Genomic DNA, 17,985 nt, shown 5'->3' with positions numbered 1-17,985 from the left:
AAATGTTGCTTTAGCTGCAGCCAACAAATTTTGATATGTTGTGTTTTAATTTTCAGTTGATTCAGAATATTTTAATTTCCCTGTGACTGCTTTTTTCATCAGTGGGTTATTTAGAAGTGTGTTAATTTCAAGCTACTTAGAGATTAGCAAGTATCTTCCTGTTACTGACTTTGGTTCAAGTGTTACCTCCATGTAGTGTCTGCAGCTTCTAGTGGTTGTATACTCTCCTTTTAGCCTGCTATCAGCTTTTAGCAGAGTATAAAAATTTTAGCTGAATGCATTTTACCCTCTTATATGGTAGCCTCATCTTCCTGTTCTCTGCCATGGGTGAGCCAATACATTCCATCTCTTTGGAGGTGCTTGTCTTTCCTTAAATTTTGGGCTACTTGTTACACAAACTCTGTGATAGGTTCAAGAAAAGTTATGATTTCGTAGATCATTCTTTTGGTTGTTGATAAGCTAAGCTACGATCTGGGGAGCGTTTTAGAGTTCGAGCCATAGAGGCAGAAAGAGAGAGGTTGATGACTGCATTGTAGAGCTTCATTGCAGACAGAACTGCAGTCAAAGTCCCTTGAAGTCCATGGAGTAGCGTAATTGTTTTGTTGTAATAAAGTTTTATTTCACTAACTACAGTGACATCCTCAATCTGCACATAATAACGGGAGTGAGTTTCTGCACATAACTGCCACCCCTGCCTTCTTTCCTGATTTAAGTTGTGGGCCCATACAGTGCCTTGTGTGAATGGGTGACGGAGGTCAAGGGGTTGAGGCCTGCGGTTATTTCTTCTTTGGAATAGTACAAGTTGCTGCTTAATAGTAGAGTAGTACATCTATATAAGAAGCTCAGCTTTGGCTAAACTCCTGCCTGATTATGTGGTGAGGGAGCAGCCTATAATTAGGCACTTCATTCCAGCCTAGTGATTGTTGAATGAACGGAATCTAAGGAAACCATCTGCTGTACAGGGTTTTAGGCTGGTAATTGACAAAGCTATATGACTGTAGACATCAATATGAAGACATCTTTTTTATTATTTTCCATAGCAGAATAATTGAGCTAATTTAAAGCTTAAACCATCATGGGGGAGAAGCTAGTTCACGGAAATGATTCTAAGATGATTGTTTTAGAGAACTTCAACTATTTAATTGTGGTCAGCATAATCAGATTTTTTAGTTATTAATTTAACTTTATTTATTGCTGTTCTTTTTCAGAAAATACTTCCAGGAGGAAATACATCATTTGATGTAGTTTTTCTTGCAAGAGTAGTGGGAAATGTAGAAAATACTTTATTTATTAACACATCCAATCATGGGGTATTTACTTACCAGGTAAGAACCAGGATGAAAACTTTCATTTATTTTATAAAATATAGTCCTCATCTCTGATGTATCATATGACAGCCTATCAAGAAGTCTCTTTAAAAACTCAGGGATAATAAGAAATGTAAGAGTTTGGACTTAGAGCATTTTTATTTACTGCTGTGTCTGTGACTATCCCTGTGCAAATCAAACTGAACAATCTTTTAAAGCTACGGCTAAAGCATTAATGTAAGATTGGTTAGCAAAATATTTAGTAAAAAATATTTTATACTGACTTAATTTTTTTAAAATTTTACTTTGCACTTTTATGAAGCATACTTGATAATAGTTTCAAGATTAAAACATACATGCCTGCTTTTCTTTAGTAAATGTTTAAAATTTGTTCTTTTTATGTGTAATTATTGTTTAGGTTATTAAAGTGTGTTAATGTTTTATGAATCAAAATTTTTGTATATCAAGGTTATCAAGATTATTAAGAAGAATTGCTTATATGGCACTATACTACATACCTTACATGCATTTCTGCCTGTGTTATAGATACCGTTAGCCTTTTTTTTTTTAGATAAGGAAGGTGAAGTTTAGAAAGGTTAAATAATTGGTTCAAATTAATGCTGCTAGTAGGTTATTGAGCAGGGATTCAAACCCATGTCTTTGTACCTACAGAGACAATCCTATTAACCACTGTGTTATACTGCGCTTGGAACACATTGATTTAACTCCTTACTTATTAGCTAATGTCTTACTTGACAGATTTTATGATTTTGTTTTCAACATTCTTCTCCAGGACCCAGAACATACCATGTATCTTGAAAATTGGTGTCAGAGTAAACTGATTAGTCAGGCACTTGGGTTTATGTATGGTAAATAAGTCTTTAGTGGTTGTTTAGTAGGCAGCCTGCACAGATGAGTAACTTTGAAGTATTGTATAGATGACACTCATTTAACAAGCACCTGTTGAGTAAGTGAAGACCATCATAAGAATATTAAGACCTTTGTTCCACAGAGGTACCCCCAGTTGCCTGGGTGGTTGTGACCAAGCTGGACTACTTGAGGGTAGTCCATTCTCAAGGAGAGCCTCAGTGACCAGCTATCTTTCTTCACCTCTCCACATCTAGTCTCTCACAAAGTCCCCTCCTAAATATATCTTGAGTCTGTCTACCTCTCTCCTCTTCACTGCCACTGCTCTCTTCTAAGCCACTATTGCCTCTTGCTGGATGACACAGTAGTCTGCAACAGGCCCTCCATACCTCTCCAGGCCCTACCATAGGCCATCATTCACTGTAGTCAGAGTGACCTTCTGTGATCATAAACCACATCTAGTCAACTTGCCCATGGAAATCCTAATATTGTCCCATTGCTCTTAGAGCAAAATGTAAACTTCTGACTAAGGCCAGCAGGCCTCTGAGGTTCTGACTCCCATATAGCCCTCCTACTTCATCCCATTTGATCCTGCTTCTCATCTTATTCCTGGTCTTCAAACAAGTCAACCCCTTTCCTGCCTCATGCCCTTTGTATACTTCCCCTCGCCTGAATACACTCTCATTACTGGATTTTTCTCATCTTGCTGGTGACATCAGCTCACATCACTTCCTCAAAGAAGATTGCCCTGACCATGCTCTCTAAAAGAGCATTCCCAGCCTCACCCTATTCAGTTATTCTATATCACATTACCTGTTTTTTAGAACTTTTTTTATTGTTCTCTAGTCTGTCCCTCATACTAGAATATAAGCTTTATGACAGCAGGCATATTACCTTTCTTATTCACTATTAAATCATTCACTATGTATATATTTGTGCCTAGCACATCATAAGCACTTAATAAATATTTGTCATTTGAATGACTGGCTCACCCTGTTTACTCAGTCAACAAAGGGCCTTGCCTTCCCATGTGGGTATGACCTGGAGCTGGGCTTGATATTTGGGAAATTGCTTGGGCCCTAGATTCATCTCCTTATGGTTGGAGTAAGGAAATCATTTGATTCCCTATTTTCTTCTTTTGTCTATTCTATGAGCTCATGAAGGACTGCTATCATTTTAATTTCCAATATATTGTAGAAATAATTCCGAATACACATATATATGTAGCAAATCAAATATGTAGCCAAATCAAGTACAGAAATTACATGTGTGATCTTTTTAAAGGTGGTTAAGATTTTTCCCATCTAAATAGACTCGCTAGTTTTCCCTAGATCAATCAGTTATAACTATAAAAATGTTAGTTATGGGGCGCCTGGGTGGCTCAGTTGGTTAAGCGACTGCCTCCGGCTCAGGTCATGATCCTGGAGTCCCAGGATCGAGTCCCGCATCGGGCTCCCTGCTCGGCAGGGAGTCTGCTTCTCCCTCTCCCACTCCCCGTTTGTGTTCCCTCTCTCGCTGTGTCTTTCTCTGTCAAATAAATAAATAAAATCTTTAAAAAAAAAAAAAAAAAAAAAAAAAAAAAAAAAAAAAAAATGTTAGTTATGAAAGCAACTCAAAGTGCATTTTTTTCATCTTTGAAATAGGTATTTGGTGTTGGGGTTCCAAACCCATATCGATTGAGGCCATTCCTTGGGGCCAGAGTCCCTGTGAACAGCAGTTTCTCACCTATAATAAATATACACAATCCTCACAGTGAGCCTTTACAGGTGAGTTTATGATGATGATTTTGAATGAGTTTCATTTTGGCAAAAATTAATGCTTAGCATGAAATCTCAGTTTGTTAGGGTTTTCAAGACTACTTAAAATAATGGGGTTTTATGGATGTATCAGAGTAGGGGTATTCTTTTAGTGCAGCTTGCTGTGGTTGGAATTTTGGGTTACAAGAGTCCAGGTATTGAATTTTTGGAACCACTTCTAAAACTGTGGTTTCTCTGGTATTAGAGTTTAATAGCTCTGCCTTTAACTTAAGAGTTTTCAGCCACACAAGGCCACTGCTTTTCCAGCATAACGTAAATTTTTTAAAACACAGTTCATACTTATTTTTTGGTAATAATAAGTTTTTGGTGATGGCAGCCTAGAAATTAAAGTCCAAGGGAAGGGTAATATAGAATCCTGGTTAAAAGCAAACTTTTTTTTTTTTAAAGTCCAGCTCCTGATCTTACTCAGTCTGTTAGTACTGACTGTTTTCAAGTTTGAAATCTCCTCACTAGTTCCTTGTCTCTTGCACAGTGGGAGTGGCTAATGTTGCTCCTTCATGTCTTCCTAAAATCCCCAACCTATATTCCCAGTGACTTCCAACTATGTGACATTTGCTACCACTGTAGCTTCTCATTGTGTTATCTGGTTGGAAGGAGATGTGGATACTTTCCACAATAGTCCATAATATCCACACCCAGAGTTGTTTACGACCAGGCCTTAACAGTAGCTTGAACATGACCAGTGGAGGGAAAACACAACATGTTGTGGTAAACTGCAGAGCTTTCACAACCAAAATGGTTCTTGTCATCCCAGAACCCCCTGGTAGAAATGTTCATAAACAGAGAAAGTGAGAAAGAGTATAGTGAGATTTTTAGAGCATGAATTGTGAAATTATATGCTAAATTAGCAAGAAATGGGCTTCTCCCCGACACTTGGCTAACATTCGGAGAGCATGGCTACTAATAAGAATATTCTGCCCGAATTTTAATTATTTTTAGCTAGATCTCTTCATTACAAAAGAAGAAAATGCTTTTCTGTCCTGTTTTTACAAGTGAAAAGTGTTTCCTCTTCATCATCACTTGAGCATTTATATCCTTTTGGCTAACTTTAGGTAATGGTGTATTTTCCCTGATGGAATTCTTATGACAGATTATACAGAAATCTCATAAATTCCTGCTGCTTTCTTTCCTTGACTGTTTTCAGTCAACTGATTTTTGTTGTTGTTAATCTAGGCTTTTTCCAGTTATTACATTTTATTTTTTTTTATTTTTATTGTTATGTTAATCACCATACATTACATCATTAGTTTTTGATGTAGTGTTCCATGATTCATTGTTTGTGCATAACACCCAGTGCTCCATGCAGAATGTTCCCTCTTTAATACCCATCACCAGGCTAACCCATCCTCCCATCCCGCTCCCCTCTAGAACCCTCAGTTTGTTTTTCAGAGTCCATCGTCTCTCATGGTTCCTCTCCCCCTCCGATTCCCCCCCTTCATTCTTCCCCTCCTGCCCAGTTATTACATTTTAATGAATATATACCACACTGGACTTTTTATCAGCATACAGGAGAGCAAATGGAAAAACCAAAGCTGCCCTCTTAGAACCAGTATAGATTATTTATCTGGGAGGCACTCTTAACCTGATGGTTCTATGTTATACTGTGTCATTAGTCTTATCCTTAATTTTAAGAAAGTACTGTAAATAAGAAGTTGCATCTGATTTGTTTATTATGTATAAAACACAACATGAGTATGTTTTCATTGAAAAAAAATGTTAACAATTCAAACATGTGAAGCAAAAGTCCTCTTGAATTTCTACTTTTTAATCCAGTGCTATCCAATAGAGCTTTCTTCAATGCTGTATCTGTATCTGCTCAGTCCAGTACAGCAGCCACCAGCCACATGTGGCTAATGAGCAGTTGAATTTGTGGCTAGGGTGTCTGAGAAACTGAACATTTCATTTTATTTTAATTATTTTAAATTTAAATAACTACGTATAGCTGATAACTGTTGTATTAGCACAGCTCTAGTCCCAAACCCCTCCTCATATATACTATCCTGTCAGATCGTGGTGTGTCTTGTCTCCCTTTTCAGTGCATTTGCATGTATACATGTGGACACACAAAAATAAACATTCTTTGTGCAAATTTTTTTAACATAAATTATATTCTCTATATATTTTTGGCTTTTTTTCTATACGTTGTTAAATTAGAATAAATAACACTGGACTTAAAATCAGGAATATGTCGCATTCCTAGTTTTAATGTGATCTTTCCTTTGAATTTTATAATGGAGTCTTTTTCTGTCCCCGTTTCCTTATTTCTTTCCCTATAATCAGTAGTCTGCCTTTTAATCTTCTGTTTCCACACATTGTTATGCTTATTTCCTTAATGCCTTGGAAGATTAAACAAAATAATATAGGATGTCTTCTGGTTTTTGAGAAAAGGTTCTGCAGTCACTCCATCAGTTAAGGTGGTATCACTATTAATACAACTGGGACTATAGGGGAACACTGTAATAAATCAGAAGGCAGGTAATAATACTCAGAGAAAATCTTAGCTCATTAGTCTTTGCTAAATGTGTTACGTTAACAACAACATACACCAAAAACCTTGAAGTTTATACTAAAGTATTGCTGTTTTTCTTGCTTTGTCTTTTTTTTATGTACCCCTGAAGGACTTACGTGATGAAACAAGTGAAGGTCTTCCACCCATTCTTTTACTTCACCCCAAATTTGTATTTAAGTATATTCTTGGGGTGCCTGGGTGGCTCAGTCAGTTAAGCGGCCGACTCTTGATTTCAGCTCCGGTCACAATCTCAGGATCATAGGACCAAGACCCGCGGTGGGCTCAGCGTGAAGTCTGCTTGTCCCTCTCCCTCCAGTCCTTCCCCCACACGCATGTGTGTGCTCTCTGTCTCTATCCCTATCTCTGTCTCTAAAATAAATAAATAAAATATTTTTTAATTTTTAAAATAAAAAATTATCTTCTTTCTTTTTTTTTTTTTAAAGATTTTATTTATTTATTTGAGAGAGAGAGCACGAGAGAGAGGGGAGGGTCAGAGGGAGAAGCAGACTCCCCGCCGAGCAGGAAGCCCGATGCGGGATTCGATCCAGGGACTCCAGCATCATGACCTGAGCCGAAGGCAGTTGCTTAACCGACTGAGCCACCCAGATGCCCTTCTTTCTTTTTAAGAAATAGGGTTACCTGCCCTTAAAGGAAAGTCTCCTGCCATATGACCCATTCTATCCCTAGGTATTTACCAAAGAGCAAAGAAAGCAGATGTTCACACAAAGACTTATACAAATGCAGTATTCATAGGAGCTTTATCTGTAATGACCAAAAACTGGAAGCAACCCAAATGTCCATCATTAGGTGAATGGATCAAAAATTGTGACATAGCCATAAAATTGAAAAGAAATGAACTATTAATACATAAACAACGTGATGGATCTCAAAATAATTAACACTGAGTAAAAGCAGCCAGGAACAAGAGTGCATACTGTATGATTCCATTTATATAAAGCTCTATTTTTTTAAGACTTTATTTATTTATTTGACAGAGAGAGACACAGCGAGAGAGGGAACACAAGCAGGGGGAGTGGGAGCAGGAGAAGCAGGCTTCCCACTGAGCAGGGAGCCCGATGGGGGGCTCTTTCCCAGGACCCTGGGATCATGACCTGAGCCGAAGGCAGACGCTTAACGACTGAGCCACCCAGGCGCCGCATTTATATGAAGTTCTAGAAAATATAAACTAATCTTGAGTGGCCAGGCACAGCTCATTGGTTGCCTCGGGGGTGTGAGGGGGCAGAGAGTGACAGTTAGATTGCAAAGGGCATGAAGAAAATTTAGACATAATGGGTATATTTAATGTCTTAATTGCAGTGGTAGCTTCACGCCTGTATATGTATGTCAAGAATTTATCAAGTTGTGCACTTGAAATATGGGTAGTTTATTGTACATCAGTTATATCTCAGCAAAATCATGAATGTAGGTACAAGCCACAGAGGCATTATTAACAGTTCTTGTGATTTTTGCCACCAAGAGAAACCAAATACTGTCATACTGCATTAAAAATGTTACATATATCCCAGAATGACGCATTCTTCACTATTTCACAATTATAGTAGTTGTTAGATCTGCTGCTAAATCTTGTTATAAATGTGTGAGTAGGGGCACCTGGGTGGCTCAATCATTAAGCGTCTGCCTTCAGCTCAGGTCATGATCCCAGGGTCCTGGGATCGAGCCCCGCATCAGGCTCCCTGCTCGGCGGGAAGCCTGCCTCTCCCTCTCCCACTCCCCTGCTTGTGTTCCCTCTCCAACTGTGTCTCTCTCTGTCAAATAAATAAATAAAATCTTTAAAAAAAAAAAAAATTTAAAAAAATGTGTAACTAAAGAAGCACTGTGTTACTATAAGAAGTACAAAAATTGTATTTCCATAAACCATTTTTCCTTTGGAGAAAATAAAAGGTGTTCTATGGATGGATTTTCTTTAATCCAGTGTCTGATATAATTATACTGTTTCTAAATTTACTATATGAAAATTACCTTGTTTTAGTTAAAAATAACCACCATTGGTCATACATATGAAGCACTGACTCCAGTGATAAGACACGATACTTTACTTTTATATCTGCACATGTTTTTAAATTTTTCTAAGACACGGGGTTGTCAGACTTATTTCTGTTTAACAGCAAATCACTTGCATTGAGAATATGGTTTCGAACTTAACCATCACATGCTCTTTTGTCACAGGTTGTAGAAATGTACTCTAGTGGAGGAGATCTTCACCTAGAACTTCCAACAGGCCAACAAGGAGGCACCAGAAAACTGTGGGTGAGTGCTGGCATATTTGTCTCTCATGTGTGGTCACTTGGAACCAATTATGTTCTTAAATACACCAGAAATTATATACCACATTTATCAACTGTATAAATGTGGGTGACTTTCCCTTAATTATATCTTAATTTTAAATTTACGTCAGATAGGGGCGCCTGAGTGGCTCAGTCGTTAAGCATCTGCCTTCGGCTCAGGTCATGATCCCAGGGTCCTGGGATCGAGCCCCGCATCGGGCTCCCTGCTCCACAGGAAGTCTGCTTCTCCCTCTCCCATTCCCCCTGCTTGTGTTCCCTCTCTCGCTGTCTCTCTCTCTGCCAAATAAATAAAATATTTAAAAAAAAAAAAATTTACATCAGATATATATGAAAATTGGATGATACATGGAGAGAAAAGTATAAGTAGTAATTTTTGGAAAGAGCAGTGAACAAAATTGGTGGGAGCTTTAACCCACTGTGTGGAAAGGAAGAGGTTTCAACTATTCTTTCACAGAATTATATTGGTAAAGTTGTCTCTGAATCTAATCATTTATAATGTGCTTTATACTGAGATTAAAAAAGAAAAAACAAACCCTGTGGGAAGGATCCATTATATGTTTGACGTAGAGAATTGACTGTGCAGACTTGTTGTTGATAGAGATGACATTTTCAGAGGGAACGTAGTCAAGCCCTCGTGACAGCTTAGAAAATTATAAATTCTTAGGTGATCTACATTCACCTTTAATATTGTTGAATATTTAACACTAGTTTGTGTCAGTGCTTAGAGAACCACTTTTTCTTAGAGAATACTGGCAAACATTAGCCAAATCAGTGAATATGTAGCAACTACCTTATTTGTAAAGTTCCCTGCCATAGGAGGGTTTTTCTCTAAATGTTACCTACCATGCCTTAATCAAAGAGGGGAAAGGCATAGTAAGTGTCCTTCTTGTACCAAGGGCACTCAGATCGCTCCTCATCCATAATTGAACAGACTTTACTGCTATGAATAAGTTCTGAATATCAAATTTATTTATTAATTGCTCTATTAAACACACATAGCCTCTTGTTCTGTCTTCTGACCAGTCTCGACCAAGGAAGGGATGCAAAAGGGACATTTTTAGGATGTTGACTTGAGCAATTAGAAGCAAATTTGTCAGGGATTTGGTTAACTCGTCAGATACAGGAACAAATTAGCAGGTAGAAATATGTAATGGATGGCTCATTTATATTCTTTCACAAAAAATATTTTATCTTGAAATTATGTTATTGTTTGAAAAGCCTTTGCGAGAAATAGTATATAAAACAATGCTTCAGAGAATTAACTATAAGCTATTCAATTTATATTCTAATTCTAGATAGAACTAAGAATTTAGTGTGAAATATAATTGGTATCTAATAAACATAAGAGAATTCAGATTTCTAATCAGTTAAGAACTATAACCAATGGTAGCAGAGATGGCATAATGTTTTAATACTCCCAGTGGCTACAAGGAAAGTTATTCTTATTCCTACAAACCTAGAGTAAGAAAAAAATCAGTTGGCCTTGACCTCACCCTCAGCCCATTTACAGTGTACATAAGAAAAGCCCAGAGACAAGTCAGCTCCCTAGAGATGGGGAAGTGGATGGTGCATCTGTAGTGGACCCAGGAGGGTTTCAAACACTTCTTTCCTACTTTGAGGCTAAAAAGTTTAAAAGAATAAAGAAGTAAGTGAAGACCAATAAATCCTGTATCACAGGGATCTCCTCAAATATGCCAAAAAGTGTGTGCAGAGAAATTCTGATGGTCCCAAGGAGGCCAGATTTTGTAAAACCTGGAAAGAATTACATTTCAAAAAAAAAAATTTTTTTTTCCCCGATGAATCTTCCTTCTAGTGTATATTTGAGTGTTCTCTCATTACAGGCCTGAAAATGTTTGTGATCTTACTTGCTAAGAGCCTTACGGAAAGCAGTTGGTGAACTGTAGATTTGCCTGGGAAGTTTTGCTGTGTTCGGTTTTAAATGAAAGGACAGACGGGTCTAAGCTCTCTAGGTTAAAGAGATTCCTGTAGACTTTTGGAAAAGCATTTCCCTCCAATGGTGATATGGCTGTTTGTTAGAGAATTTTAGGACCGAATTATATGCCCAAGCATCACGTTAAAGAATAAATGATTTTATAGATTAATTCTGTCTTTTAATGATAACTTTGCAACTGACAGTTTGTTTTCAGATAATTTTATTTCTTTCATTTGCTCAATATTACATACCATGCTTCATGAATTCTAAGATGCACTTTTTTTTACATTTAATGTTCTTCAAAATTGGAGTGTGTTGTAATCTGTGGAATATATTTGTTTAAGTGGCAATGTATTTTTTTTCTTAGTAGGTATGTAAAATAATAATGCATCTTTCAGTCATTGTCATCTTATTCATTAAACTATGGTGGTTTTGCAACATGACAAAAGCTGTGCTACATTATGGTCTGTTAACTTGTCAGGAGATTCCTCCTTATGAAACCAAGGGAGTGATGAGAGCCAGCTTTTCATCCAGAGAAGCAGATAATCACACAGCCTTCATCAGAATAAAGACTAATGCTTCAGACAGCACAGAGTTTATCATTCTTCCTGTTGAGGTAGAAGTTACAACAGGTTAGTAGAAAATTGAAGGAGCTGCAAATGTATGTTTGTTTGGTTTTCAATACATCTTACTCTGGGCCAAGTAATATCTAATGGTTTACTTTTCTCTTTTCCAAGCCCCTGGAATTTATTCCTCAACCGAAATGTTAGATTTTGGTACACTACGAACACAAGGTAAAGAAAAGAGTATTTTTCTAAGTCTTAAAAAAAAAAAAAAAAAAAAAAAACCTCTGTTCAGTGCTGAATGGCTGGCTGTACTTTAACTCCTTGGTAACTCAGCTTTGAAAGTTACCTTTCAGTAGGTTACATGATCTCGTATAAACCTACTGTTGGGAACTCAGAGCCCTCACGGGTTCATACCCCATTCCTCTGAGGGACACCATTGCTTACCAGGTGGGAAAGCAAGGTCATGAGATAAGTGAAGTCTTCTAAACAGAAGACTGAGGCAGAAGGTATAGTTTCTGAGTTTTTTAATCTAGTTTGTCACATATTCAGTTATGCTGAATCTTTTTTTTAATAGTAAAATAAAGGAAATAAAAAGCTTTATTTCTGGATTCTTTCTTAGTAATGGATTATTCCATTATATTATTAATTTTATTAATATTTTATTATTAATATTATTAATTATTCAGTTATATTACAATAACGTTAGATTTTGTCCCAGATGGTCAAAGAAAGTATTCGAATTCTAAAACTGAGATCACTCAAGTTAAAGGATTTATTAAGGAAAAAATAGAAATACAATTTGGGATTTCTGAATTTGGTTGTTTAGGATTGAAGACCCCTTTTTGAAAATTAGATTCGGTTTTAATGTGATAATTTCACATTGCACATTATTAATTTGCTTCCTTATGCTTTGCTGGAAAACGAAAGATTAGTAATGCCTAATTCCACTAAAAAATTATGTTTTGTTTTGTTTTTCTGGTTATTTAGGAGGGGGCAGTTCTTGTAATACACAGTATCCTTATGAGTAAGGTGACTGCTATCTATGAGTTAGGTAGAATCACATTCTTTTTATTAATGTGATTGTAGTTCTTTTTCACGTTCTAGAATAGATTCAGTCTGGTATCTAATAAGGGAAAAATTATAACTTGCTGTAAAGCACACCTGTTAAAGAAATATTTCTTTTCTTCAATTTTAACAGATCTACCAAAAGTTTTAAACCTTCATTTATTAAATTCAGGAACAAAAGATGTACCAATAACAGTAAGTTTTTACCTCTTTTCTCCTAATTTATCTATTCTTTGTTTTTGAACTTATGACAAAGTTAAAAATAATTAAACCTCTAAAGGATTCTGTTTTATGGTGGCCTAGTGACACTTGGGTTCAAAGTGTGATGTGAGAAACCTATTCTGCCTCTAACCACTAGATTTTAAAGATGAGAAGGAAAGTACGTGATCTTCCCCAAGCTAAGTCTGAACCAAAGTCCCTGAGGTTCTTCTTTAGGCAGAGTCATATAAGAGACGTGTGGATTCTGATAAATCCTAGGATGTGTGCCATGTGCAAAGAAAAACGGGTTATAAGGATTCCATCAGGTTTAGTTGTTAGACATAAGGTATGGGTAAGTAAAAAGAGAGGGGGAAAAAAGGGTTCAGATGAGTTGGGAAGAGAAATAATAATAAAGCACAGAGACATGGTAGGTAATGTGAGAATGCTATTAATATTTGTCCAAGGTACCCTTCTAACCGGCAGCTACTACAGCATAGTAGATAGCAGACTCCAAACCAGGGTCCTCTCTTCCCCTCACACATGCACATAGAACAAGTGACTTTTAGGCCTTACAGTAGAGTTGGGGAGCCATTACACAGTTTTAGGGGAAAAAACAACCTTACCTCCTGGTGAAGTCCCCAAGATCCATATATAGGGAATAATGGAAAAAGAAAGCAGTACATTTTTATTATAGCCTGTGCTAATGTCAGAAGCCTAAATTCAGAGAACTCTGATAAAATGAGATACATCAAACGGGCATGAGACTTAAGGGACCTTTGTCCATCCATGGCCAAACCCAGAATGTATAGCCAGCTGGTAGAGTAGACCAAAGAGAGGAGAGCTTACAAACCCTAAATGAGGGAGTGAGAGACGGTCATCCCAGGCAACCATATTTTTTTTTTTTAAGATTTTGTTTATTTATTTGACAGAGAGAGACACAGAGAGAGAGGGAACACAAGCAGGGGGAGTGGGAGAGGGAGAAGCAGGCTTCCCACGGAGCAGGGAGCCCACTGCGGGGCTCGATCCCAGGACCCTGGGATCATGACCTGAGCCGAAGGCAGATGCTTAACGACTGAGCCACCCAGGCGCCCCTGGGCAACCATAATTTAATGCACAGTAACTATGCTCACTGATCATAGTCCAGGCAGTGTCCTGCTGTCTGACCTAGTATTTCTTCCTGCTAAGTAGAAGAACTAGGGGAATGGGGTCTGGTAGAGAGCTTCCCCCACTCTACAGTGGGCTGAAACTGCCCTACTTGGAGTTCCTGCCTGTCCACTGTTGGCAGGCTGAGAGAGACCTGTGATGCAATTGCCTCGGTCTGATGTTATTCACACCTGTCCTCCTCGGGGGTCCTCAAGAGACTCTACCACAGATGACAAGGAACAGCTTTTTTTGACCATTGAAACAAAACACAAAAGCATGAGCAACAGCATTATATCTCATTTTTGTTATTTTTCTTCTTAAATAGCAACTTTAGTGCATATATTTTTATATGCTTTTAAAAATATATTCTTTTTTTTTGATTCAGTGACTTTCTTGATTTTTGATTCAGTTTTTGAAAAGATTGTCATCAAAGTCTCTATGGAATGAAACTATCAGCACATTCTCCAGTAATGACCTTTTACATAAGAAAATATTACAGTGAATGTTTCTGTTGTATGATTTCTTTGTAATTCCTATTTACAGCAAGAATTAATTACATTTTCCTGAATACATAATGCTGATTGTTATATATTGAGGGGTTAGGGACTGGTTTTGTCTCTTTTAACTCTATTGACATTTGCACAAGTCTATGGAAAAATGAGCAAAATAAGAACAGTGTAATGTTTATAAAAATGTGAGCTGTATGTATGTTAATATGAACACCCTTCTGGACAAGGACTGTTCTGTAATAATATACTTTTTTCTTTGTTCTACATTAAAATATCTGTTGTCCTATAAAGGTGGTAGATAGCTGTGTTGTTGTCGTTGTTGTTTTCCAGTAGAATGAGTTGGGAAGTATTCTCTCCTCTTCTATTTTTGGGAAGAGTTTGTGAAGGACTGGTGTTAAATTCCTCTTAAATGTTTGGTAGAATTCACCAATGAAGTCCTCTGGGTCTGGGCTTCTCTTTGTGGGAAGTTTTAAAATTCAGTCTCTTTAGGCCTATTCAGATTTTCTGTTTCTTCTTGCCTCACTTTCAGTGGCTTATGTCTTCCTAGAGATTTTGTCATTGTGTCTCAAGTTTCTAATTGGTTGGTGTACCAGTGTTCATAGTATTCCCTTATGATTCTTTTGTCCCTGTGAAGTAGGTAGTAACATCCCATTTTTCATTCTTGATTTTATTTATTTATTTATTTATTTTAAAGATTTTATTTATTTGACAGAGAGAGACACAGCGATAGAAGAAACACAAGCAGGGGGAGTGGGAGAGGGAGAAGCAGGCTTCCCGCCGAGCAGGGAGCCCGATGCAGGACTCAATCCCAGGACCCCGGGATCATGACCTGAGCCGAAGGCAGATGCTTAATGACTGAGCCACCCAGGCGCCCCTCATTCTTGATTTTAGTAATTTAGTCTTCTCAATAGTATTTAAAAAGTGGTTTTGGTCAGTCTAGGTAAAGGTTTGTCACTTTTGTTGATCCTTTGAAAGAGGGCACCTGGGTGGCTCAGTCAGTTAAGCGTCTGCCTTCGACGCAGGTCATGATCCTGGGGTCCTGGGATCAAGTCCTACATTGGGCTCCCTCCTTGGCAGGGAGTCTGCTGTGCATGCTCACACTCTCTCTCTCTCTCAAATAAATAAAATCTTTAAAAGAACTAATTTTTGGTTTTGTTAATTTTCTCTATTTTTCTTTGCCATTAAAACATCCTTTATCTGATGAATAAAGATGGTAGAGAGTAGGAGATACCCTTTGTTCCCTTGCCACCATCATCCTCACATTTGCAAACGAAAAATTAGAAAATCTGTTAGGTTTCCCTCCCCAACCATAAACACACACACACACATTTTAGGTTTTACCAGTCAGTGAAATGCAAAGGCCTCGGTATCACTGCTCTGTGTCAACATTTTAAAATCTTTCTTTACCCAGAATTGTGATTCTTTTTGTTCAAAATTCTCTGAGTTAGTTTATCCGAGTTTCCTCTGTAATAGAGTATAATTCCTTCTGCTGGATTTGTTTAGATTGCTTTGGCTACAACCTACTTATCTTCTTTGAACTTTTTGATACTGATTTCTCCTTTAGCCCAGTTGGCTACGTAGAGCACATTTACTGTATCCATGGTAGTATATGCACCGCTGCTCCCAGCCCTTTTTCTCTCTGCTAAGCTCAAGTGCTTTCTCCACTGGGAAAGCATCTCCTAGCACAGCTTCCTGGCAGCACATTTAGAGATCCCTCTTTTGCTGCAGAAGGCAGCTCTTCACCTGTAGGGCAGACATTGGCTGTCATTGATGGATCACCTGGCTATTGCCTCGGTTCAAGATGTCAGATCATTTTTATTTTGTGTGTTCTCCATGCTGTTTGTCCATGACTGGTTTCTTCCATCTGTGGGACACCATTGCACAGAGCAGGGTCGTTATGAGAACTTTCATGTTGGGCAGACTTCACGCCTGCAGTCACTTCTCCAAATGTGATGGGAAAATGCCTTTACTTAGCCCAAGCAATCTTGTCTAACTTTTTACATACAATGAACGGGCCAAAACAGACGTCTTTTTTGGGATGCCTGGGTGGCTCAGTCAGTTAAGCATCTGCCTTCAGCTCAGGTCATGATCCTGGGATCCTGAGATCAAGTCCTGCATCAGGCTTCCTGCTCAGCAGGGAGTCTGCTTCTCCCTCTGCCCACCGCTCCCCCTGTTTGTGTTCTCTCTCTCCCTGACAAATAAATAAATAAAATCTTTTTTTTAAATGTCTTTTTCAATAAACATTTTCTTTAAAAATGAAATTATCAATTAATTGTAAGAATATGAATGAAAAAATACCATAGTATTCAATTCAGTTATAACAGAGAAGGAAAGAGGCTAATGTTCCTCCTTTCTCTTAGGGAGTTCTAGGATACATTATAAGTCAACATTTTTGTTCTTACTATGGCTCAGGCACTATGCTAAGTCCTTTACATGGATTACCTTATTTAATACAACAGTCCTATAACATACACAGGTTCTAGTTTTCCAAAGAAGGAAAATGAATCAGAGCTTTTTTTTTTAAAGCAACTTTTTCAACCATAAAAACTCAAAAGTTACTTGAAAGTATGTTAGTATATAATGACACCCATCAAGTCTTTACAAATATATCGTTTTAATTTCATATTTGGTATTTCTACTAAAAATCTATTGATCTATAATATCTGTCTGTATATCTGCATCTGTAGCTCCCTGTGTAGTATTTTTTCTAATATCCAGAGCCTAAACTCTGCCAGTGTTTGGTAATTTTGTCTTACTTCCTCATTCATTCTTCCTTATTCCCCCAGTAAATATTTAATGAGCGTCAACTATATGCCAGCTTCTGTGCTAGGTACTGAGAACACAGCAGTAAACCAGACAACCAAGGTTTCCACCCCTATTGAGCTCACTTTTTATCTGGGAGACTGATGACAAGTATACAACATAATTGTAAATCGGACCAAGTTCTAACAAAAAAAGAAACAGAATGGCATATAAGTGGGGGGAGGGAGGTGGTTTAGATAGGGTTGTCTCTGAGGAGCTGACATTTGAGGTAAAAACTGAAGAGTAAGAAGTTGGCACCTGTAAGAGAAGCTGGCAGACAAACGTTCCCATCAAAGTGAACAGCAAGTGCAAAAGCCTGAGGCAGGAACAGCTTTGGATGTCATGGGAAACAGGGAAGGGTTGAATGTAAAAGGTGAGGGCTGGAGAGTTAATCGTGGCTTTCTGGGCTTTGATTATTTTAAGTGCAACAGCAAATTACAGAATTTTAAGCAAGGGAGTGACATCTGATTTATGTGTTGTAAAAGTGGAGAATGCACTGCAAAGAGTTAGTAATCTGTTGCACTGGTCCACTTGAGATGATGTTAGCTTAGACTTCTTACTTATCAGCCAGGGGACAAGCCCATCTACCATGCAAACTGAGTTTTCAGAGAGCTTCCTAAGGTTTTTTCCTCTATTTTTCTGCATAATATGCCAGACATAGAGACTGACACATTTTTAAGTGTCCTTACCTCTGGATGAACTCTGTCCATTTCACAAATATGTAACATCTTAGGATGAGCTAGGCATTACCAGAAGCTGGAGGTTTTTTTAATTCCCCTTCAAGGAATTCAAAGTCTCTTCATCTTTCTAGATATGGGACTCCTGAAGCAAATGTCTCAAAATAAAAATTTCTTACCTGCAAGTGGTCAAGATGCCCAGGTTCAAGCCTACCTGACATTGTCTATAATGCAACTCTGAGAATATGATTTTCCTCAACACTTAAAAAACATTAGTGTGGTCTGA

At 37.7% G+C, this 17,985-nt stretch overlaps 1 protein-coding gene across 3 annotated transcripts in view; it reads left to right on the top strand.

Annotated features, from left to right (window-relative positions):
* The window catches only part of TMEM131 (transmembrane protein 131), a 244,452-nt gene that overhangs the window by 155,847 nt on the left and 70,620 nt on the right, over window positions 1-17,985 (top strand). For 2 of the 3 annotated variants that reach the window (XM_021701290.2, XM_021701289.1), the window contains exons 6-11: window positions 1,209-1,325; window positions 3,818-3,940; window positions 8,688-8,768; window positions 11,221-11,371; window positions 11,477-11,533; window positions 12,504-12,565. In XM_021701290.2, the coding sequence (XP_021556965.1) occupies window positions 1,209-1,325; window positions 3,818-3,940; window positions 8,688-8,768; window positions 11,221-11,371; window positions 11,477-11,533; window positions 12,504-12,565 (591 nt within the window). The remainder of the gene's footprint in view (window positions 1-1,208; window positions 1,326-3,817; window positions 3,941-8,687; window positions 8,769-11,220; window positions 11,372-11,476; window positions 11,534-12,503; window positions 12,566-17,985) is intronic. The other variant, XM_021701291.1, reaches the window with a different exon arrangement.

The sequence above is a fragment of the Neomonachus schauinslandi genome, chromosome 10 (genome assembly GCF_002201575.2).
Source record: "Neomonachus schauinslandi chromosome 10, ASM220157v2, whole genome shotgun sequence".
Classification (NCBI taxonomy): Eukaryota; Metazoa; Chordata; class Mammalia; order Carnivora; family Phocidae; genus Neomonachus; species Neomonachus schauinslandi.
The sequence above is the reverse complement of the archived record's forward strand: the minus strand, read 5'-3'. Positions and strand labels throughout refer to the sequence as shown.